At 35.7% G+C, this 26,189-nt stretch overlaps 1 protein-coding gene and 1 pseudogene across 1 annotated transcript; one reads left to right on the top strand and one right to left on the bottom strand.

Moving 5' to 3' along the window:
• Positions 1 to 1,350: 1,350 nt before the first annotated feature.
• Positions 1,351 to 22,232, bottom strand: LOC120191397 (subtilisin-like protease SBT3). Its single transcript, XM_039194352.1, has 3 exons — positions 20,877 to 22,232; positions 14,706 to 14,713; positions 1,351 to 2,266 (listed from the first exon to the last, which is right to left on the bottom strand). The coding sequence occupies exons 1-3, from the start codon at positions 22,230 to 22,232 to the stop codon at positions 1,351 to 1,353; spliced, it is 2,280 nt and encodes a 759-aa protein (XP_039050283.1).
• Positions 22,233 to 23,006: 774 nt separating this feature from the next.
• Positions 23,007 to 25,327, top strand: LOC120191420 (annotated as a pseudogene).
• Positions 25,328 to 26,189: the final 862 nt, after the last annotated feature.

Genomic DNA, 26,189 nt, shown 5'->3' on the forward strand with positions numbered 1-26,189 from the left:
ATATCATTATTAAGTTAAAGAATACATTTTCACTTTATTTGTAAATAAAAAATAATTAATTTAATAATTATTTAAATGTTTATAAATTTTATATTAAATTATTATAAAAAATTATATTTATAATATTATGAAATTATTTTAAAATCATATTATTTATTTATTTGGAATACTATTAATTATTTATTTAAAATAATAATATTTTTAAATTATATATTTAATTTTAAATAATATTTTACGAAACCAAAGTGATAGTTGGATACTAAAAGTATAATTTACCCTAAATTATTAGAATTAAATAGATAATTTAAAAATGATATTATATAAAAAATTAGTCTTTTAATTTAATAATGAATAAGTAAGTATTAAGTTCAGTCACACTGTAGTTGAGTGACCAAGCTTTCGGTGATTAATTTAAAGTGTCTCATCTTTGAATCTTATAATCATCGAAAAATATTGATTTTGTGGTGATACCATTATATAAGCTAAGTACAAAATGTGATGAAATCTTATTAAATTGCTAGCTTAGATTAATGGTTGAGTGATTTGTTTCGTTCAATTCATACTATGATCAAGAATAATATTTACATTTTTATCCTCGTATGTGTCACCACCTAATTGGTTGAATAAAATTAATTAAAAATACTCATGAATAATGAAAAATGTGATGTGGTAATTAAAAAATAAAAAAATGACATGTTATATCACATAAGTATTATTGTTAATGATTTTAAAAAGAAATTAAAATTTAAATACTAAAACGAAATAAATGTGATAATTTAATTACAAAACGTGTAACTTAGCTTTAGTGGTGTGTTTCGGTATGTCGCTTTAGTGGTGTGTGATGTGCGCAATAGAATTTCCCTTAATTATATTAGTTATTTTACTTAAATATTTATGTAAATGTAAAAGGGAAGTACTACTTCAAAGTAATATTTGTAATCTTAATAGCTATATACATAAAAATTAAAAATAGGTATTTTTATAGTTATTGGTGATTCGATATTGAAATGATAGTAAAATAAAATGTTAAGTATAAATTTTAACTAAAAAAGTTTCTAAACTATTAAAAGGTGATTTTCATTTTCTAAATTACTTTGAAAGAAATTACGTTGAACTTCAGCTTTAATAAATATTTTATTTAGAGTAAATGAATATTTCGGAATATGCCATGAAAACCAAGACAAATATTGTGAAACTAACTTACCACCTTTTGTTATTTTTATTTTTATTTATATTATCGTAATGATCCATAAAAACATTTTTGACTGGGACTTTTAAATAAATAATTTTTATTTATATTATTCTACTTAGATGTAGATCTTAACAAGTTCCAGCCTCTAGCGATCCTCCCTAGTAAGTTACAGCAGGTACAGGTGACACCACAACAGGGCTCCTAACTTTGTGTTTTCCATTTTCTTCAATCCAAACAACTTCACCAAATGGAACTTTCCCGTTATTGTTACTGCTGCAATTTATAGTTACACTAAAGGTTTGCTTCTCATATGTTTTTCCGAAGACCAATACCTTTGGCGAAACAGTGATGGTTGAACCCTCAGGCTGCACTATCTTAACCTTGTAAGTTGCAGAACCTTGTCCCACATTCGTCACTGTCCTGCTAAATACTTTGAATGTAGCTTTTGACACATTGGGATCGCATAAAGCAATAAAAGACGGGTAATTCAGATCAGCAGATGGATTCGAACAATCGTAGCTCTTGGATCTTGTGATGGTCATGATTTGTTTCTGGGTGAAGTTCATGGTGCACAAAAGATTCACGTAGTCTAGTGGGGTTGCATCGTAGATCAAACCCGGATCCAGTGCTTGATTTGGATCAATTTGGCCTGCTCCCATTGCTAACGGTGAAGCAAAAGACAAACTAACATCACCATTGTCCCTGATTGGTTTCATAGTGTTGTCTAATGGATTTGCAGTGGTCACCAAGGCAGACCTTATAGCCGCTGCACTCCACTCAGGGTGTGCACCTTTTAAGAGTGCGACTATACCAGAAGCATGCGGACACGCCATGGATGTTCCAGAGAGCATTGCGAAGTTACTAGATAAGAATATATAATTCCCTATTGAAGCTGCATAACTGTTGGGAATATAAGCCGCCAAGACAAGAGAACCGGGTGCCATTATATCTGGTTTTAAGACGCCAGGATAGCTTGGTGATGGACCTCTCGAAGTGTAAGAGGCCACGGCTGGAGCAGGCATTGTTCCTAGAATGGTCTGCTGAAACTTAATGCTAGCTTTAGGATCTTTATTGCTTGTGACATATGAAGATACTAAATTTTTATCCATATTATTATTATTATTATTATTATTATTATTATTATTATTATTATTATTATTATTATTATTATTATTATTATTATTATTATTATATTATCATTATTAATATTATTATATATTATTATTATTATTATTATTATTAAATATATTAAATACAAACCAGTTACAATTAAACCGGCTCAGTTACAAACCAACTGAAACCGGTCCAAATCCAACCGGAAACCCTAAATATTTGGGTTTCCAGTTAGGGTTCCCTAACCCTAATCTAGCCAGCCGCCAGCCGCCATCTTCAATCTCAACCGTTGGATCTGGTTTGATCCAACGGTCCATCATTTGCCAGAGGAAACCCTAGGGTATCTATACCTAGGGACACGTCCACCGCCGCCGCTGCTGCTTCCAGAAGCCCTCACCGCCTCCGCCGCTGCCACGTCCCGAATGATGCTTCCAGAAGATCAACGCCGGCCGTCCACGCTAAGGCTACGGGGTGAGTCACCACTGGTAGTCCGGTGACTCACCGAAGCCCCCTCTTCGGACCAGTCCGATGACCGCACCGGTGGTGGCTATAAAAGCCACCACCCACCTGCGAAACAAAAAAGAAGGAACCGAGACAGCCAACAACAGAAAAAAAAACAGAGGATACAACAAACAACGAATAGCAACCACAGCAGTAAACCAAAGGAAAAGAGAAGAAGAAGACTTACCCTTGAAGCCTTTGTAGCCCTCGGAAGCCAAACGTTGCCAAACCGCCGTTTAAGAAGGTAGAACCCTTCGGTTTTGTTTAGATTTACTCCGATTAGGAGTCTTTTAGAGAAAACAAAGACCGGAATCGGTCTTAGGGCATTTAGATCTACAATTTGGGGGTGTTTTTGGTGAATTCCGACCACCGTTACGGTGGCCGGCGGCGGTGGCCGGCGGCGGAGTACGGTGGCCTAAGGCTGCCGGTTTCCCTCCGGTGAGGGAACCTAGAGAGAAGGCAGAGAGTTTGAAACTCTCTCGGTTTAGAGAGAGAGAAGGAAATGAGGAATGAAATGGTTGGCCCTTCGGGCCAGCCGATATTGGACATTTATAGTCCTTCCCGAACGACGTCGTTTCGGGAAGGACTATGCGCGTAATTACAAAATAGTTAAATCCCTTCCGCAGTCCTTAGTATTTGTAAACTTTACATTTTAGTCACTAAATTGAATTTTAATATTTTTTAGTTCAGTCTTCGAATTTTAAATTTATTCATTTTAGTCCTTTTTATTAAAATAATATATTTAGGATAAATAACAGATTTAATCCTTAAAATTTTAATAAATAATATTTTAATCCCTAGCTTATATTTTAATTTATTTGAATCTAATATCCGAATTTTAGATAATTTTATTTTAATCACTAAATAAATAAAAATAAAAAAAAATAATAATATTTAATCCCTATAGTTTTGATTAGTTATGAATTAGATTTTTTTTAATTTTATTTTTATTGCAATTTAGTCATTTATTTTATATGTTTTAATTTATTTTATTGTTTTTAAATATATTGTTTTAATAGAATTATTCTTTTATTATATTGTTAAATATTTTGATATATATTCATAAATATATATAATAAATATTAACTTTTAAATATTTATTTTTAATATCGAAGAAAAGGACAGTCTTAATACAACTGGATGTCCTATTCTGATATTTTAAAATTAAACAATATTATTTAAATTAATATTTATCAATATCAAAGAAAAAGAGCTGTCTTAAAGTACCTAGAAGTTCTTTTCGGATATTTTTAAATAAAAAATATTTTTTTATAATTTTGAAATAATAGAATTATAAATTAAATATATTTTTGAATTTTTAAATTTTTAATACTAGAGACAATTTATAATTAAAAAGTACCAATTTTGGGCGTTGTAGGGGTGCTAATCCTTCCCTAAACGTAACCGACCACGAACCCCTTTTTATTAAAAAGAACAAATTTTTGGTTATAAAACGCAGATCAGTTCATTTTTTAATTGATGTTTTCTTAAAACTCTTTTAAAAAATAATTTTAGGTATTTGACCTACCTGATCCAAAAGGTCGATGGCGACTCACAAATTATTTTCAAAATTATTTATTAACATTAATTTCCCCACCAAAATTTAATATTTCGTGCCCGGACGAAAAACGGTCACGACAGCTTGGCGACTCTGCTGGGGAAACCGGTCAAACTTTTAAAAATTAATTATAAATTGTCTCTATTAGTTAAAAATTAAAAATTTATATATTTAATTTTTAATTCTTTCTTTTCAAATTTTTTTATTTTTATTTTATAATATTTATATGTTTTATTTGCAAGTATTTTATTTCAGTATTTATTTTTATGTCAAAAGTTTAACATTTCTCCTCACACAACACTTGCATTGCATTACATAAAGCTCTATAATTGAGTTGTCCCTTTTAAGTGAAAGTGAAAGCAACGTCTTCGTGAGAATTTATTCTCCGTGTCAGACCTAGCAAGTAACTTTCGGGGTTCATATGCTCTCTGTCTTCGTGAGAATTTATTCTCCGTGTCAGGCATAGAGAAATGTATCCCCTCGAATTGAACTCGATCCACTTTAGTCTGTAATGGACTAGGATTGAGGGTTAGCAACCCAAGGGGGCACTAACAAGGACAATTCGGGTACCTTTACTCCTAGTTCTGAAACCCTGCATATAAAAAACCTTAGAAACTCTTCCAATCAGAAGTCATGCCGAAATTTTGTCCAAAATAGGTGTACACACAGGAGAAATGAATTATGTCTTTCCTGTTAATTTATTTTACATGTTTATTTAAATTATTTAGAAAAGCATGTTTAAATTAAATAAATGTTATTATCCTTTAAACTAACTTATTTTCTTTTTGTGTGTTCTTTATTTTTCTGTTTGCATAGCATCATACAGGATAAAAGACATTGATCCTTGTGTTAATAGTCTCATTGGAAAACCTTCATCCATGGATAAAAAGGGTTCAAGTCAAGTAATTCTAAACTCAGAAGTAAGACAGTGGGCTGAAGATTTACAAAGACAAGAAGGAGATAGTCTGCCAGATGATTATGTATCTGACTTGGCCAGTTATGCTCCAGTTTCATTAAAAAGAAATGATATGCAAGATTTGCGAAGCATTTGGGAAAGTTGGGATTCAAACAAAAAATTGCAGTTTTATCAGACTTACGGAGATATCCCATATCTGCTCTATGTAGAAGTTGATGATGAATTACTCCGAGCCCTAGTTCAATTCTGGAATCCAGGGTACAATTGCTTCACTTTCAATAAGGAGGACTTGGTCCCTACTATTGAAGAATACACAACTTTGTTACATATCGAAGGGGCTTTGGAGAATCGAATCTATTCAAAGTCAATTAAACTCAACCCTTCCGAGTTAAATTAGCAAAGATTGCCGGGGTACGAGAAGAATGGGTAGCGGCCCGTACAAAACAAAAAGGCGAAAGCGAAGGCATTGCTTGGACCAACATTAGAGAACTTATTCAGAGCCATCCAGATATTAAAGTACGATTCGATTTATTTGCTATGGGTATATATGGTATGGTCATCTTCCCAAAAGTATTGGGATATATTGAAGCTGCAGTGGTAGACTTGTTTGAACAGTTATCGAAGAAGATTAATCCTGTTTCTGCCATCCTAGCAGAGACCTTCAGATCGTTAAATGCTTGCAGAAGGCTAGGAGGTGGACGATTCTCAGGGTGTACCCAGTTGTTATATGTTTGGATCCGTAGTCATTTCTGGAGAACGGAAAAGGTTTCATACCGACGCTTCAATACGGATTACTCCCCATTAAAAGAATTTCTAGAGCAGGAATGGCCGAAAGAAATTAAGAAGGATATGTGGATTAATGCCTTTAGAAATCTACAAAGCAATGACATTGTTTGGCGAGCCCCGTGGCAAATACAAAGGGAATTCCTTTACAGGTGTGGTGATTACAACTGGATAATGCTGCTCGGATTATGGGGAGGAATTGGATATGCACCACTGCTGGTTATAAGGCAGTATGAAGGTCGTCAATTTGTACCTGTCACTGCTGGACTACAGTCATCTGAGTTTGCATTCCACAGCAAAAATTATAAAAGAAACATCATGGAAGCCGTTACAGCTTGGAAAACAACTTTTTGTATCCGAGCTAAAGCAGCAAAAGAAATGCTAACTCCTGATTATGAAGAATGGAGATTTGTCAGGAAAAATGAAAATATTCCTCTACCAGATCAAAATGAGGATATTTCTATGGATGATCGCATCAAGGTGGTTCCATCAGAGATTGAAATCCTGAGAGCTGAGTTTGAAGCAGAAAGAGATGGATGGTCGAAAGAATTAGAGCAAATGAGACAAGATAAAGCTATGTTGGGGGTTGACATTGACTTTCATTCGTCACAATGTGCAATGTTGAGAAAAGATAAAGAAAAAGGTGAGGATGAATACAGAGCCTTACAGAAAGATTACCAGGAGTTATATAAATCTCGAAAGGCATCAGGACCCGGCCAATTGACGGTACAGATGACTAGAGAATTGAATATCGAGAAAAGACGAGTCGAAGATTTAAAAGGAAAGAATAGCTGTCTACTCAAAAGCCTGGAAAAAGGAAAGCAAAAAATGGAAGATTTTGAGGTCGACAGACGAGAGCGAATTATAAAAAACAAGGCTGAACACCGCGAGATCATGAATGAAATGCAAAGAGAAAAGGATCGAGTCAAAGATTTAGAAGAGATGAAGAATGACATCTTTGTTAAATTTGAAGGCGAGAAAAATAGCATGTTCAAGGGATTTGAATCTGAAATGAACCAGTTGATTGCTGAACTTGAAGTCAGAGGCCAAAAGATGGAAGAATCCAATATTGAAAAAGAAAAATGGGAGTTGGAAAAGAAAAATTTCAACACCAGACTTGAGGTAGAGCAGGAGGTGGCTAGCAATTGGATGCAAAGATGCAGAAACAAAGATGTTCAAATCCAGAAGCTTAATCAAAGAACGCAAGAAGCACGAACAAAACTTGAAGAGGATCTGGATCAGTCTAGAAACAAAAACTCAGAGTTTAATGCTTACATCTTGCAACTTGAAGAATCATTGTTCCAAGAAAAGGTTCGTCTAGGACCTAATGATCTCAAAGAAAGTAATGAGGAAAATGCTTCACTGCGAAGACGCATTAGAGATCTTGAAAAAATTCTGCACAATTGTCAAGTCAGAATCACTGAGTTAGAGCAAACTCTTGAAGGAACAACTGAACGATGGCAAAAGTCAACTGAGTTCTATGTCGAAAGAAGTGAAGAAAGAAGCAATATGGTGTTCGAGGCCATGGTACAAATGAGCGAGGTTGCCAGATATGTTGGGGAACTAGCTGTTGAAGCCGAAATAATTGAGCATCAAGTTGATCCAGTTTCTAAGTGTGGAAAGAAGGTGTCATGGTTAATGAAGGAAATTATAGAGCTTAATAGGAAAGCTATGCCTTATTTGTAGTTCTGAACTATTATAAAGAAACTTTTGTATGCCGATGAAAGTTGTTCTATGACAGTTAACTTTTTGGGATCAATGTTTTTTTCATACATGCATTTTTGCATACATTCATCATTCATTCCATAATTTCCGCTATGAATTATTATTTTATTTATTAAGTTAAAATTCATTAATTAAAAATTTGAAAAAATAATATTAAAAGATTTTTCAATCGCAGTTACTCTGGCCAAAAGAGAAATACTACATCACTACGGTACTAGACAAGCCATTAAGAGAATTATGGAGGATAAAATACAGCGTATTGAGGAACAGCATCATAAAGAACAAGAAGAAATGAGAATGAAGTTGGAAAAAATTGAAGCCAGCATTGCAAATTCACAAGACAGTATGATGAAGAAGATAGAGGACATGTTTAAAAGGCAGGCTATCAGTGGAAAAATGCAGGAAAATCCTGTATCTTTTGATCAAGATCCTATGTATCCTCTAGGTTTTCCACCAGAATCAATTTATCACTCTGGTACTACCCCTATACAAATCAATGCTCGTACATCTGCATTACAAGAAGTCAAATCACATGAAGATCAACAAGTGGATCCTGCATCTTCAAGCAAAAATCCGCTTATATCAGATGTGAAAGTAGGGGATCTTAATACTGAGCATTTGATCCCAGATTTAAATGAGCTAAATGAGAAACAAAAAGCAAATGAAGAACTGACCAGACAGATCAAGAGCTTAGAAGAACGAATGAAATCCGTGGAAATAACTGAATCATTCTATGGATTTGATGCTAGTGAGTTAAGTTTGGTTCCAGACCTAATCCTCCCTATCAAGTTCAAAGTTCCCGAATTTGATAAATATAATGGTACTACATGTCCTTCATCTCATATCACTATGTTTTGTCGAAGAATGGCAGGATATGTGAAGGACGAGAAATTGTTAATTCACTGCTTCCAGGATAGTTTGACAGGACCGGCTTTAAAATGGTATACTCAATTGACCAAAGCCAACATTAGATCCTGGAAAGATTTGGCTAAAGCATTTTTAGAGCAATACCGCCATGTGACAGACATGGTCCCTGATAGATGGACTCTCCAAAACTTGGAGAAAAAGAATAATGAAACATTCAGACAGTATGCCCAGAGATGGCGTGACACTGCGGCCCAAGTTCAACCACCTTTGTCAGAAAAAGAGGCCACAGTAATGTTTGTCCATACATTGAAGGCTCCTTATTTAAACCATCTAATGGGGAATGCGACCAGAAATTTTGCAGATTTGGTCATTTCTGGAGAATTAATTGAAAATGTCTTGAAAAGTGGCAAGATTGAATCAAATGATGGGTCTAGTTCCAAAAGACCTACGTACCGGAAAAAGGAGAATGAGGTCAACAATGCCAATTCTTATAGCAAAGATTCATCGAAAAGTGTTACAATAACCCAGCCAAGGGTTAAGAAAGAGGAAATAAACACTAATCGAGCAGAGTCCAGAGGATCTCGAAAAGAAAATGAAAGGTTGTCTTTTACACCTTTACCAGTACCATATGCAGAGATCTATGATTCGCTGTTAAAAGCAGATGTTATAAGGCCCTATCCTTTGGTTCCCATGCAACCACCATTCCCTCCTTGGTATGATACAAAGGCACACTGTATTTACCATGAAGGAATTACAGGACATTCTATTGAAAACTGTCTAGCTTTCAAAAGGGTGGTTCAAAATTTGATCAACACTGGGAAGTTGGAATTCAATACACCATCCGCATCAAGTCATCCATTGCCAAATCATGGAGATAAAAACGTGAATGCAATTCAGGAAGAGAACAGAAAGAAAGCAAAGACTGACATTTCTGAAATTAAATCTCCATTTGTTTGGATATTTCAACAGCTTTCTTTAGCCGGTATAATTCCACAACAATTCAGGCCAAAGCAGAATGAAGGCAAGAATTATTGTGAATATCATCAGGAGAAAGGGCATAAAATCCAACTATGTCCTGAGTTTAGAAACTTGGTGCAAAAATTGATGAACAATAGAGAAATAGAATTCTTTGAAGAAGAACCCGGGAAAAAAGAAATGATGTTTGCTCATCAGAGGATTCTAAACCAAATCAAAGAATAAATGATCCTGTGATCATTAATGTGAAATCATCCACGGTGATTCCGGCACCAATAAGGCCAAAAGTAGTTATTACCACTCCTCTACCATTTCCATACAAAGATACCCGCAGGGTACCTTGGAATTATACTACCAATGTTTCAATGGTAGGAGGATCTGTTTCTCTAGAAAAAACAGAAGAGAAAAAACAAAGTCTGAGTACAACATCGGCATCTGAAGCAGTGAGCGAGGTCGGTTTCTTTACAAGAAGTGGGAGATGTTACTCTCCCGAAACATCCAATGCTTCAGAACAAGTGAAAGCAAAAGGAAAAGCTGTGGCAATACCTCAGAAGGTATTTTAAGATGAATCCCTTCCAGCATTCAATGAGCCTGTGACAGAAAAGCAAGCTCAAGAATTTTTGAAGTTTTTGAAACATAGTGAGTATAGTGTGGTTGAACAACTACACAAACAACAGGCGAGAATTTCTATTCTTGATCTTTTGATGAATTCAGAAGCGCATAGGAATGCTTTGATGAAAATCCTCAATCAGACATTTATCCCCGAAGATATATCCCTCAATAAACTTGACAGAATTGTGGGACATATAGCCGCCGACAATTACATAACCTTCACAGATGATGAAATACCAGAAGGCGGAATGGGGTCAGTAAAAGCTTTAAACATCACGACACATTGTCATGGTCATGTGTTGCCAGGAGTATTGATTGACAATGGGTCTGCCCTCAATTTGATGCCTCTAGTTACACTTCAAAGAATGCCTCTGGATCAATCACACATGAAGAGTTACCAGAATGTGGTACGAGCCTTTGATGGTACCCAAAAAGAAGTGCTTGGGAAAATGGAAATACCGTTGTTAATTGGCCCAGTCGTGTACAATATTGACTTTGTGGTGATGGACATCCACCCCACATATAATTGTCTATTAGGGAGGCCATGGATTCATTCAGCAGGAGCCGTTCCTTCTTCATTACATCAGAAATTGAAATTTGTTGTTGATGGACAACTAATATGCGTCAGTGCTGAAGAAGAAATCATTGCGTCTGTAACAAGCGATGTTCCATATATCGACACCAATGATGAGGCTCTTGAATGCTCTTTCCGAGCTCTTGAATTTGTAAATACAACTTTTGTTGCAGAAGGAAGGAAAATTCCATATCCCAGATTGTCTGATTGCACCAAGATGACGGTACAACAAACTTTAGGCATCGGAGCTAAAGCTGGGAGAGGTCTAGGAAAGAATCTTCAAGGGATTTCAATTCCTATCAGTATAAAGATGAAAAAAGACCGTTTTGGGCTAGGATTTAAGCCCAATTTTCAGCAGAAGAACAAAGAGATGAAAGAAGATGTGAAGACAGAAAGGCAAAATTGAAAGGAGGAGAAATCCTTTGGAAACACATGTCTTTCCCACAGTTGAAAACCATATTCAGATCAGGGGGAACAATTAATGTGGAACAGCAGCTTGTTGAAGCCTTTAAAGAAGAGAAGTTGACAAAAGATCGAGACATAGTTGAAGAAGCTATGAATGGATTATTTATCAACATGATCATGAATGACAACAAGACTGGCAAGTACTTGGATAGGATTCGACCATGTCTTCCTGGAGAAACACTCACCAACTGGACCGCTGAAGATCTTCCTATAGTTTTTAATATTAATGCAGAGTAATATTCAGAACTAATCTTTATGTTTAGCTCAAAAAATATGAAAACTTTTTGTTATTTTGTAAAGGAAATTATGTTAAATATAAGAAATTTTCTTTAAAATTTCATTATGGCAATCATTCTTTACATTTTCTTACATTTTTACATTTATTTTCATAAATTTACTATATTCTTTCGGAAATGTTCCGACTTAAATTTGCAGGTGTCACAGTGTTAATAGCATGTGTATTCCTAAATTTAATCCAGTGATAAATTTAGAGCAGCCTATATGTCTGGAAGAAATCAATGGTTGTGAAGATGAACTGGAATGTGATATTCCTACTGAATTATTAAGATTGGTAGAAAAAGAAGACAAACAAATTCTACCCCACAAGGAAGAGGTTGAGACTGTGAATTTGGGAACAGATGAAGAAATAAAAGAGGTGAAAATTGGTACCACTCTGACAATCCAGATAAAACAAGAATTGATAAATCTCCTTCAAGAGTTCAAAGATATATTTGCCTGGTCTTATCAAGATATGCCTGGTTTGAGCACAGATATAGTGATACATAAGCTTCCAATCAATCCAGAATATAAACCAGTCCAACAAAAGCTCAGAAGAATGAGGCCAGAAATGTTGTTACAAATCAAAGAAGAAGTGATGAAACAAATCAATGCAGGTTTCCTACAGGCATCTAAATACCCAGAATGGGTAGCCAACATTGTTCCCGTACCAAAGAAAAATGGAAAAGTTCGAATGTGCGTGGATTACAGAGATCTCAACAAAGCTAGTCCAAAAGATAGTTTTCCATTACCCCACATAGACACATTGGTGGACAATACTGCAGGGCATGCATGGTTTTCATTTATGGATGGATTTTCAGGATATAATCAGATAAAAATGAATCCTGAAGACATGGAAAAAACGACATTTATAACCATGTGGGGCACATTCTGTTATAAAGTGATGCCATTTGGATTGAAAAATGCAGGGGCAACATATCAAAGAGCTATGGTAACTTTGTTTCATGACATGATGCACAAAGAAATTGAAGTATATGTAGATGACATGATTGCCAAATCCCGAACTGAAGAAGAACATATTCAAAATCTGAGAAAGCTTTTCCAGAGGTTGAGGAGATATCAATTAAAGCTTAACCCTGCTAAATGCACTTTTGGGGTAACTTCCGGAAAACTTTTGGGATTTGTGGTCAGCAAAAAAGGAATCGAGATTGATCCAGATAAAGTAAAAGCAATTCAAGATCTTCCACCACCCAATACAAAAAAAGAAGTTCGAGGCTTTTTGGGAAGATTAAATTATATATCTCGGTTCATTTCTCAATTGACTGACAAATGTGATCCAGTGTTCAAATTACTTCAAAAGAATAATCCTGAAGTCTGGAATGAAGAATGTCAGGAAACTTTGGATATTATTAAGAAATATTTATCCAATGCCCCCATTTTAGTATCACCGATGCCTGATAGACCATTAATTCTCTATTTGACGGTCTTCGAAAATTCGATGGGATGTGTACTAGGACAGCATGATGAATCAGGAAGGAAAGAAAAAGCTATTTATTATCTGAGCAAGAAATTTACTGATTGTGAAGTTCGATATCCACCAATACAAAAATTATGTTGTGCTTTGGTGTGGACTACTCGAAGACTCAGACAATATATGTTATACCATACTACTTGGTTGATATCAAAACTTGATCCTTTAAAATTCTTAATGGAATCACCAGCTTTGACAGGCAGAATGGCTAGATGGCAGATGTTATTATCTGAGTTTGATATTATCTATGTCAACCAAAAAGCGATAAAAGGAAGTGTCATAGCTGATTTTCTCGCCAGTCGTGTATCAAACGATTATCAGCCTTTGAACTTCAATTTTCCCGATGAAGATTTGTTGTGCATATCCATGAATGAAGAAGTCAGAATAAATGATGAATTTGCAACTTGGAAGCTTTATTTTGATGGAGCATCTAATGCTTTGGGACGAGGAATCGGGGCAGTGTTGATTTCTCCAGAAAATGTTTATTATCCCTTTACAAGCAGACTGGAGTTCTTTTGTACCATAATATGGCGGAATATGAAGCTTGTGTCATGGGGTTAAAAGCAGCTATAGAAAGAAAAATCAAATTTCTCAAGATATATGGAGATTCATCGTTAGTGGTGTATCAATTACGAGGAGAATGGGAAACGAAAGATCCCAAATTATTGGAATACCGAAATTTTACACTCGAATTAGTGAAAGAATTTGAGAGAGTTACCTTCAATTATCTCCCTCGGGAAGAAAATCAAATGGCAGACGCTTTGGCTACATTAGCTGCAATGTTTCAAGCAACTAAGAAAGTTGATATGATGCCAATCAAGATGCAAGTATATGAAATTCCTGCACATTGTTATAGTGTGGAAGAAGAGGTAGATGGTAAACCATGGTATCATGATATTCTGCAATATATCAAAAATCAAAGTTATCCACCAAATGCATCAGAAATTGATAAAAGAACCTTGAGAAGAATGGCTGCTGGATATTTTCTTGATGGAGAGATTATGTATAGAAGAAGCAGTGATCAAATGCTATTGAGATGTTTAAATACCAGCGAAGCTCGAAACGTCATTGAAGAAGTACACAGTGGAATATGTGGAACACATGCAAATGGTCTTTCCATGGCCAGAAAAATAATGAGATATGGATACTATTGGGCTACCATGTACACAGATTGCATTGATTATGCAAGGAAATGTCATAAATGCCAGATATATGCAGACAAGATTCATGTACCCCCATCTCCTTTACATGTAATGACAGCACCCTGGCCATTTTCTATGTGGGGAATAGATGTCATTGGGGCAATCACACCAAAAGCATCAAATGGACATTGCTTCATCCTTGTGGCAATTGATTATTTTACTAAATGGGTTGAAGCTGCTTCATATACCAATATTAAGAGATCCACAGTCTGCAAGTTCATAAAGAAAGAGATAGTTTGCCGGTATGGTCTACCAGAAAGGATCATTACAGATAATGCTCTGAACCTGAACAACAAAATGATGACCAAACTTTGTGCACAGTTTAAGATCAAACATGCAAATTCAGTAGCATATCGTCCAAAGATGAATGGGGCAGTTGAAGCAGCAAATAAAAACATCAAGAGAATCATTACAAAGACTACTGAAACCTACAAAGATTGGCACGAGAAGTTACCTTTTGCTCTATATGCATACCGAACTACTGTTCGAACATCTACTGGGGCAACACCGTTTTCTTTAGTCTACGGAATGGAAGCAGTCTTACCAATTGAAGTTGAGATTCCATCGCTTCGAATATTGAGAGAAATAAAATTGGATGAATCTGAATGGATCCAAGCTAGATTTGATCAATTGAACCTTATTGAGGAGAAAAGATTGAAAGCTATTTGCCATGGACAGATGTATCAGAAACGGATGATGAAGTCTCATGACAAAAAAGTACATCCAAGAGAATTCCAAGAGGGTGATCTAGTACTAAAAAAGATCTTGCCTATACATAAAGATTTCCGTGGGAAATGGATGCCTAATTGGGAAGGACCATACGTTGTGAAAAAGGCCTTTTCCGGAGGAGCGTTGATCTTGGCAGAAATGGATGGAAAAATTCTGAAAAATCCAATAAACTCGGATTCTGTCAAGAAATATTATGCTTGAAAAAAAAAAAAAAAAAAAGAAGAAAAAGAAAAAAGGGGTCAAGGTGAAAACCCGCAAAGGGCATCTTGTAACCAAAGGAAGGATTTGAGTTGAAAACCTGAAAAGGCGGCTCAAATGCAGATTGATATTAGGCATCTGGCAATTGAACTCTCTTAAGATTTGATGGTTTGGAAGAAGATTCACATCTACAAGCATTTTGACAACGATTGAGATCTTCCAGACAAAGGCTTACATCATTACTCTAAGTTGTATCAACTGGATTAATTTAGAAATACTTATGCTCATAATTTGTTGAGACATTTGAATTTTTATTATTATTATGTTTGCCAGAACTTTGAATACAATTTTATCTATTTCAAGTTCAATTTATTTGAGATTTAATTTATTTTTGGAAATTCAATTTATTCTTTTCTATTGAATTAACATAATTTTGAGATAAATTAAAGATTTCTGAATATCACTTTATGTTAATACTTTTAAATACATGGAATACAAAATAGGCAAATCATCACTAGCTTAAAGTCATGAACATCAAGATTGTTACAAGTGGTGATACCGACAACAAGGTCGAATCCGCCAAATACTCATCAATTATTCCAACCGATCACCATTCAGTTCTTGCACATCTGTTTGAAAAAATATACTAAGACAATAAAAGTCAACCTTTGAAGCATTGATTCCAACAAAAAGAAACAAGACATTGATATCAATGGGAAACATGTTTCTATACAGATCCTTGTATATGGTTTTTAAGGAAACCTAGAAGCATTTCCACCTCATCAGGTTCAAGTGGAGTAACTTTACTCCTTCTAACCTATACTAGATTCCATTTTCAGTACTCATCAAGAACATACTTTTGGACACTTGAAGGTGGCTCATTGTCATAGGCTTCAGAAGCCTTACAGACCCTTTCTGTCAATTCGGCACTTCCTGAACATGTTTATAAACAATTCAACCTTTTATATGTGCTCAATAGCATCTTCTGGAAGTGTTCTTTGAGTTATCTGATCTGATTGGACAGAACATAGCATCTTCTGGAAGTGTTCTTTGAGTTATCTGATCTGGTTGAACAGAACATAGCATCTTCTGGAAGTGTTCTTTGAGTTATCTGATCTGGTTGGACAGAACATAGCATCTTCTGGAAGTGTTCTTTGAGTTATCTGATCTGATTGGACAGAACATAGCATCTTCTGGAAGTGTTCTTTGAGTTATCTGATCTGATTGGACAGAACATAGCATCTTCTGGAAGTGTTCTTTGAATTATCTGATCTGGTTGAACAGAACATAGCATCTTCTGGAAGTGTTCTTTGAGTTATCTGATCTGGTTGGACAGAACATAGCATCTTCTGGAAGTGTTCTTTGAGTTATCTGATCTGGTTGGACAGAACATAGCATCTTCTGGAAGTGTTCTTTAAGTTATCTGATCTGATGGGACAGAACATAGCATCTTCTGGAAGTGTTCTTTGAGTTATTTGATCCGAAGAAGTGCATCAGCAGCCTTAGTCATTTGAGCAGCACAAATAAAATTTATCAATTTTACAATTGATGAGTTTGGACCATATTTCTACATGGCTATTGAAGCTTCAGCCTTTGAGAATCCCATTTTGTCAAGTATAACAGTTTATTCTCCTCATCAGGATCAGAAGTCAAGATTTTTTGGTATTAGAAGAATTATCGATATCTGTGAAATCATCTTGAAAAGCCATTTCATAATCAGATGAGCTGTTATCATAATCAACATGTTGCTTGAATGCAAGCTTTTCAAGAGCCTACACAATTGAGTTTTATTCTCAAGAAATTTTTATGACATTATATCTACCTCTACATTTGTCAAAGAGGATAGATTCTCTAATTTGAAGAAGAAAGATTTATTGGGTTTCTATAACTGAAGAAATATTCAGTTCACCAATCTGAAATCAAATAACTTAACATTCATGCATCATATTTTAGGTGTTTACAAAAATAGGTGCATTTTCATTCATTTTATTCTTGTTGAATTTTTAACAGGAATTTCAAAGATTTTAAAAAGATTCAAATTCATCATTTGATGGATCATCATTACCAGAGAAAGTTCATAATGAGAAGAACTCATCTGAAGAAGAAGAAGAAGTTCATAATGAGAAGAATTTGTTCAACCTTTTGCTTGAATTCATCACTTGATGGATCAACATTTCCAGAGAAAGTTCATAATGAGAAGAACTCATCTGAAGAAGGAAGAAGAAGTTCATAATGAGAAGAATTTGTTCAACCTTTTACCTGAACCCATCATTTGGTGGATCATCTTTTCCAGAGAAAGTTCATAATGAGAAGAACTCATCTGAAGAAGGAAGAAGAAGTTCATAATGAGAAGAATTTGTTCAACCTTTTGTTTGAATCCATCATTTGGTGGATCATCTTTTCCAGAGAAAGTTCATAATGAGAAGAACTCATCTGAAGAAGGAAGAAGAAGTTCATAATGAGAAGAATTTGTTCAACCTTTTACCTGAACCCATCATTTGGTGGATCATCTTTTCCAGAGAAAGTTCATAATGAGAAGAACTCATCTGAAGAAGGAAGAAGAGTTCATAATGAGAAGAACTTGTTCAACCTTTTGTTTGAATCCATCATTTGGTGGATCATCTTTTCCAGAGAAAGTTCATAATGAGAAGAACTCATCTGAAGAAGGAAGAAGAAGTTCATAATGAGAAGAATTTGTTCAACCTTTTACCTGAACCCATCATTTGGTGGATCATCTTTTCCAGAGAAAGTTCATAATGAGAAGAACTCATCTGAAGAAGGAAGAAGAAGTTCATAATGAGAAGAACTTGTTCAACCTTTTGTTTGAATCCATCATTTGGTGGATCATCTTTTCCAGAGAAAGTTCATAATGAGAAGAACTCATCTGAAGAAGGAAGAAGAAGTTCATAATGAGAAGAATTTGTTCAACCTTTTACCTGAACCCATCATTTGGTGGATCATCTTTTCCAGAAAAAGTCCATAATGAGAAGAACTCATCTGAAGAAGGAAGAAGAAGTTCATAATGAGAAGAATTTGTTCAACCTTTTACCTGAATCCATCATTTGGTGGATCATATTTTCCAGAGAAAGTTCATAATGAGAAGAACTCATCTGAAGAAGGAAGAAGAAGTTCATAATGAGAAGAACTTGTTCAACTTTTTGTTTAAATTCATCATTTGATGGATCAACATGGCCAAAGAAAGTTCATGAATGAGAAGAACTCATCTGAAGAAGGAAGAAGAAGTTCATAATGAGAAGAGCTTGTTCAACCTTTGTTTGATATCATTTGAAGAAAGAAGAGAAAGTTCATAATGAGAAGAACTCATCAAGAGTTTATTCAACCTTTTGAATGACTCTATCACAGAAAGGAGGTCATCATCATCCCCAGCAGAGAGTTCATAATAAGAAGAACTTATTTGGAGAAAAAGAAGAATTTAGTCAATATCTCCATCATGATCAAAGTAAAGTCAAATGGATAAAAATTTTATTATCTTTTTATCTTTGCCCTATTCTTGTTAACACAAGAATGAGCAAAGAGGGGCAGCTGAAGATACTAAATTTTTATCCATATTATTATTATTATTATTATTATTATTATTATTATTATTATTATTATTATTATTATTATTATTATTATCATTATTATATTATTATATATTATTATTATTATTTTTATTATTAATATATTAAATACAAACCAGTTACAATTAAACCGGCTCAGTTACAAACCAACTGAAACCGGTCCAAATCCAACCGGAAACCCTAAATATTTGGGTTTCCAGTTAGGGTTCCCTAACCCTAATCTAGCCAGCCGCCAGCCGCCATCTTCAATCTCAACCGTTGGATCTGGTTTGATCCAACGGTCCATCATTTGCCAGAGGAAACCCTAGGGTATCTATACCCTAGGGACACGTCCACCGCCGCCGCTGCTGCTTCCAGAAGCCCTCACCGCCTCCGCCGCTGCCACGTCCCGAATGATGCTTCCAGAAGATCAACGCCGGCCGTCCACGCTAAGGCTACGGGGTGAGTCACCACTGGTAGTCCGGTGACTCACCGAAGCCCCCTCTTCGGACCAGTCCGATGACCGCACCGGTGGTGGCTATAAAAGCCACCACCCACCTGCGAAACAAAAAAAAGAAGGAACCGAGACAGCCAACAACAGAAAAAAAAACAGAGGATACAACAAACAACGAATAGCAACCACAGCAGTAAACCAAAGGAAAAGAGAAGAAGAAGACTTACCCTTGAAGCCTTTGTAGCCCTCGGAAGCCAAACGTTGCCAAACCGCCGTTTAAGAAGGTAGAACCCTTCGGTTTTGTTTAGATTTACTCCGATTAGGAGTCTTTTAGAGAAAACAAAGACCGGAATCGGTCTTAGGGCATTTAGATCTACAATTTGGGGGTGTTTTTGGTGAATTCCGACCACCGTTACGGTGGCCGGCGGCGGTGGCCGGCGGCGGAGTACGGTGGCCTAAGGCTGCCGGTTTCCCTCCGGTGAGGGAAACCTAGAGAGAAGGCAGAGAGTTTGAAACTCTCTCGGTTTAGAGAGAGAGAAGGAAATGAGGAATGAAATGGTTGGCCCTTCGGGCCAGCCGATATTGGACATTTATAGTCCTTCCCGAACGACGTCGTTTCGGGAAGGACTATGCGCGTAATTACAAAATAGTTAAATCCCTTCCGCAGTCCTTAGTATTTGTAAACTTTACATTTTAGTCACTAAATTGAATTTTTAATATTTTTTAGTTCAGTCTTCGAATTTTAAATTTATTCATTTTAGTCCTTTTTATTAAAATAATATATTTAGGATAAATAACAGATTTAATCCTTAAAATTTTAATAAATAATATTTTAATCCCTAGCTTATATTTTTAATTTATTTGAATCTAATATCCGAATTTTAGATAATTTTATTTTAATCACTAAATAAATAAAAATAAAAAAAATAATAATATTTAATCCCTATAGTTTTGATTAGTTATGAATTAGATTTTTTTAATTTTATTTTTATTGCAATTTAGTCATTATTTTATATGTTTTAATTTATTTTATTGTTTTAAATATATTGTTTTAATAGAATTATTCTTTTATTATATTGTTAAATATTTTATATATTCATAAATATATATAATAAATATTAACTTTTAAATATTTATTTTTAATATCGAAGAAAAGGACAGTCTTAATACAACTGGATGTCCTATTCTGATATTTTAAAATTAAACAATATTATTTAAATTAATATTTATCAATATCAAAGAAAAAGAGCTGTCTTAAAGTACCTAGAAGTTCTTTTCGGATATTTTTAAATAAAAAATATTTTTTTATAATTTTGAAATAATAGAATTATAAATTAAATATATTTTTGAATTTTTAAATTTTTAATACTAGAGACAATTTATAATTAAAAAGTACCAATTTTGGGCGTTGTAGGGGTGCTAATCCTTCCCTAAACGTAACCGACCACGAACCCCTTTTTATTATTAAAAAGAACAAATTTTTTGGTTATAAAACGCAGATCAGTTCATTTTTTAATTGATGTTTTCTTAAAACTCTTTTAAAAAAATAATTTTTAGGTATTTGACCTACCTGATCCAAAAGGTCGATGGCGACTCACAAATTATTTTCAAAATTATTTATTAACATTAATTTCCCCACCAAAATTTAATATTTCGTGCCCGGACGAAAAACGGTCACGACAACATATTTTATAAGAGAAGCTGCATCCTCGGTGCTAATCACAACACCAGGACAGGGCATACTGGATTGTTCAGGTTCATCTGAAATAAATATTGCTGCTTGCACCCTTGACACCGTGATTTCATTGACTTGATTGTAAAAAGAACCGATATTGTCGCATATGATGATCCCAACTGTTGCGTTAGATAACAATACGCTTGAATTGCATGCTGATAAAGTTTTGTTGTAAATCAATGTAAGGTTTTGAACTAAAGCAGTAGCTGGAAACAAGGTCCATCCAGTGATGGTTTTCCCGTCTCCTAGAGACACAATTCCTGCAAAAGAACGATCTATGGTGCCAGCTGCTACTGTCAGGACCCATGGGATTCCATTGTGCAAATTCCCTAAATGTGGCCCCTCATTCCCTGCTGATGAAGAGACAAGCACACCTTTCTCCATGGCAGAAAATGAGGCAATTGCGATAGGATCCTCATACAGTGGTACTCCATCAAACCCCATAGATATGGATATCACATCGACACCATCACGAATAGCCTCATCCATACCTGCAAGAACATCAGACGCATAGCGCCCCTCATCCCATATGACCTTGTACATTGCCACCTTGGACCGTGGGGCAATACCTCTTGCTGTGCCTTCAGCATAACCAAAAAAAGATACTCCATCAACATAATTCCCACCTGCAGTGGAGGAAGTATGTGTTCCATGACCAGCGGTGTCTCTAGCAGAATTCATGCTTATGTTAATTCCAGGGTGTGCTGCAATCACACCCTTGTTGAAATACTTAGCTCCAATTAACTTGGAGTTACACATGGAGGAGTTGAATTCCTGGCCTTCCTCGCATTTGCCTTTCCACCTGGATGGAACTGGACTCATACCATCATCTTTGAAGCTCTCACTCTCCGGCCAAACACCAGTGTCAATAACACCAATGATGACATCTTCACCATAGTTTGAAGCAGGCCATATCCCGGAGTATGTGTGGAGAGACAAGAATTCTGGGGTATGAGTTGTATCGACTGTGACAGTCCGGTCAGGATAAGCCGAGAGAAATCCTGGAGACATTTTCAGTTTTTCTAGTTCATCCGCAGATAGAACGGCACTAAAACCATGAGCTCCACCATCATAAGAGTAGATGAGGGATGGTAAGGATTGAGGATTGTTTGTTGATTTCAGAGAATCAACAACGGAGGAGTACCAGCTGTGGTGACTTGAAAAGACTTTGGGCATCAAGGACTTATCCATATGGACAATAAACGTATTTGCGGATGAGGAATGAATACAGAGAGTGAACAAAAGGGATATGAGAAGCAGGGAATGGATACATTTCAGATGACAAAAACAATTAAGGAACCCCATTTTTTCTTTAACAACCAAAATGGATGATCTGCTTTTATTTATACATGGAAGTGAATTTCTGATTGAGGTAAAAGACGAAAGCCACCAGGTCATAAAAATTGCCGAAGAACTTCAATTAAAAGGCCGGTACCATTTGTTAATCATGGCATTATCAATACAAGGTTGAAGCTAACATTGATGAGCAAAACTTTGGAGAAATCAGCACATCGAACGTGGAGCCAAAACCCAGTTGGATTGGATTTAACGCTCTGCAATCCATCTTGTCTTTTCTAACAATTTTTCTTGATTATGAAGTTGTAACTTCTCTTCTTTTTTTCACTAAAAGTATGTGTAACTATTTGAATTGGAACAATTAACCTATCGACGGGAAGTAGTAAAAAAAAAAAAAACTGGTGTTTACGTTTACTGGGTTGAATATTCATGCCTTAGTCTAGTTGAATGAGATAAAATGAAAATACAACGTACATTTTACATTCAGTGACGTAGGACTAGGAACAAATATTTGAGATACTAATAAGCGTAACCAACAAAATCTGAGATAACGACGGAAAAGGCAAACAAAAATTCAACCGGCCTCGTACAAGGTTGAAGCAAACATTAGTGAGCAGAGCTTTGGGGAAATCAATACGTAAAAGAAACTGAACATTGAGCCAAAACCAAGTTGGAATTAACGTTATGCAATTCATGTCGTCTTTTGTTTCGTTTCTGACATATGTATGTGAGTGGGAGTGATAAGACAAGCATCAAACGTAGATCTTTCTAGCCTAGCTTTTAGCCCATCTGCAAGGCTAGAAAGATGAGTTTCTGCAACTACCATCATTTTAGTCTGTCCTTTTTACTGGTTTTGTTGCTAGGAATCAGTAATGTGAAGTCAGAAGACGAGGAATACAAGACATATATAGTCCACCTAGACCATTCACTTAAACCTTCTTTTTTAACCCATGAAACTTGGCACCGAGCCATCCTACGATCGTTGTCAAAACCCGTTCATGACAAAGACATGTTACTTTACTCTTACAACCATGTCATCCATGGGTTCAGTGCTAGGCTGACCTCATCTCAGGCATTGGAGATCAAGAATTCTCCTGCTCATATTGCCGTGCACGAAGAGAAACCTGGGAGTTCACCACACTCCCCTCAGTTCATGGGGTTAAGGCATTCTTCTGGATAGTGGTATGCATCATCGTTTGGTGAAGGTGTGATTATAGGAATGATTGATTCAGGAGTTTGGCCTGAGAGCAAAATTTTCAACGAAAAAGGAATGCCACCAATTCCTACAAGGTGGAAGGGCAAGTGTCATAATAGTACAATCAATCCTTTTCGTTGCAATAGAAAACTCATTGGTGCGCACGTACTTATCAAAGGATCTCAGGCTGCTGGTGAATCAGGCTTGCCAGACAATACACCGAGAGACTTTTTGGGACATGGAACACACACATCATCAACAGCCGCGGGCAACCATGTACCAGGTGCAAGTCAATTCGGATATGTAAATGGTGTAGCACGGGGGATTGCACCAGTGCACATGTTGCCATGTACAAAGTATCATCCGGAGAATTTATTGTGGAAAGTGATGTTCTTGCTGCTATGGATCAAGCAATTGCAGATGGAGTCGACATCATGTCACTATCTCTGGGTTTTTATTAAACACCTTATTTCCAAGATGTCAAAGCCATTGCTTCTCTTTCAGCAATAGAGAAGGGGGTTGCTGTTGTCTAAGCCTCTGGGAATGATGGAGAACCTAATACTACACACAATTCAGCACCATGGATTACTACGGTTGACGCAGGAACACTTGATCGGAGTTTCACTGCAACAGTTACTTTAGGAAACAATCAAACATTTGAAGGAAAGTCAGAGTTTCCAAACCGTGTTTTAGTTTTAGATGCATCTTTGTACTATGGCAAAAGTGATTTTGACAAAGCAATATGCCGTACTGGAGCATTGAATGAGAGTGAAGTCTTTGGACAGGTGGTCCTCTGTGATTACGATAACACTATTAGCGTTCCTGAGCAAGCGGAGGAGCTTGCAATAAATGGTGCAGCCGCAGGAATACTTATCTCAAATGAGATCCCTTATGATACCGGTGAACTCAGCATCCCAAGCCTAATTTTACCATTTTCTTCTGGTGCTTTGATAAAAAAGTACGCTACAGAATCAGCTGATGCAAGAGTAAAAATCATGAGATTTGTGCTCACAAGTTTCGGCACAAAGCCTGCACCACAAGTGGCTGACTTTTCTTCGAGAGGACCAGATCCCGTTAACCCAAACATTCTAAAGCCAAATATTATTGCTCCAAGGGTCCATGTGTTAGCTGCATTCCCGCCAACAATTCCAATTCAACAATTTGACAACTATTTTTGGCTTCAGATTACGCATTATTATCAGGCCCATCAATGTCAACACCTCATGTTGCTGGAGTGACAGCTTTGCTTAAAGCTGTTCACCCTGAATGGAGCCCAGCAGCTATCCGATCAGCCTTGATGACCACTGCATATACCACTGACAACAATGGAACTACTTTGACAGACTAAACCACTAACCTCCCCGGAACACCTCTAGATTATGGGGCGGGGCATATCAATCCAAACAAAGCCATGGATCCCGGACTCATCTATGACATTGATTGGCAAGGTTACGTTGATTTCTTATGCGGCCTAGGCTACAATGACACCGAGATGAAAGATATTCTTAGACAATGCCAATGGAACTGCAGTCAAGAGGGATCCGACGTAAACTACCCATCTTTTGTAGCCATGTTTAGTACAGGCTCTTCGAATGTAAAGAACTTTGACAGAGTGGTGACCAACGTGGGAGATGAGCAATCAGTTTACCACGCTGTTGTGGAAACAAGCTATGGGATGACATTCAGAGTAGAGCCGACCACCCTCACCTTCACAAGCAAATACCAAAAGCAAAGCTTTGTTGCGAGCGTGCAAACGTACGGTAAATCTCCTCCGGTAGCCTACGGCTATCTGAAGTGGGTTGATCAAAATGGACACATTGTTGCAAGCCCTGTGGTGGTCCAGAATTCCTAACCGACATTCTTAGCAAAGTTGCTGATCAATAAATCATTTGATTGTTTATCTTGAAGATTCATGCGGATATAATGTTCCTCTAGAGGACAAATAATGTATTCGGCTTCTTAATTCATTTCCGTATGATGAAGCAAATTTGAATTGGAATTTCGAAATCCCTTATACATCCCAACTAAACGTACTGGCAGTAGAATCTTTGTGGAAAGATTCTTCTTTCCGAAGGGAAAAAGAACGAACGACAAGACTGTGTTTCTTCACACCAATCTCTAACAACATTGTTGTCGGACTGGCTATTTACTACAGAACCCAGAAAATACGTTATCCACGCTGTAACTGCTTAACATATGTTATTCCTATAGGTTCCTTCTTAGAAAGCCTATAAGTAACGGGATACATGTGATGACTGGGAGGTCCCTTTATTCAAAAGTGGGCGAATTGAACCTTCTATAAACAAACAAAAATAATTTAGCCCCTTTACTATTCGTAACTTGTAAGAAAATTTAAAAAAGTAAATATGGCATTAATTATTTCTATTAATACATGACACCTATCCTGATTTTTAAAATTTAAAAATTTATATAATATATAAAAACGAATTCAAATTTTGAAAAAAAATTAAATATAATAAGAGTCCAGAAACTTTCTTAAAAATTCTTAAAATTTTACCAGAAAACCAAAAACTTAATAAAAAATTTCCAATAAAAAGCATTAATATAAATTTCTAAAAATTATATAATTTCAAATAATATAAAGAAATTAAGAATCATATTCTAAAAACTAAACAAGATGAAAGCGATGGAAATTCTTTTAAAAAATAGATTTTTTAATTATTTTTAATAACTTTTGTGGAACTTTTTTTGTGAAGATTTTCCTAGTTTTTTGTTGTTGTACTTCTTATATATATATATATATATATATA

This window comes from Hibiscus syriacus, unplaced genomic scaffold, assembly GCF_006381635.1.
Source record: "Hibiscus syriacus cultivar Baekdansim isolate YM2019G1 unplaced genomic scaffold, ASM638163v2 tig00116968_pilon, whole genome shotgun sequence".
In the NCBI taxonomy this organism is placed as follows: Eukaryota; Viridiplantae; Streptophyta; class Magnoliopsida; order Malvales; family Malvaceae; genus Hibiscus; species Hibiscus syriacus.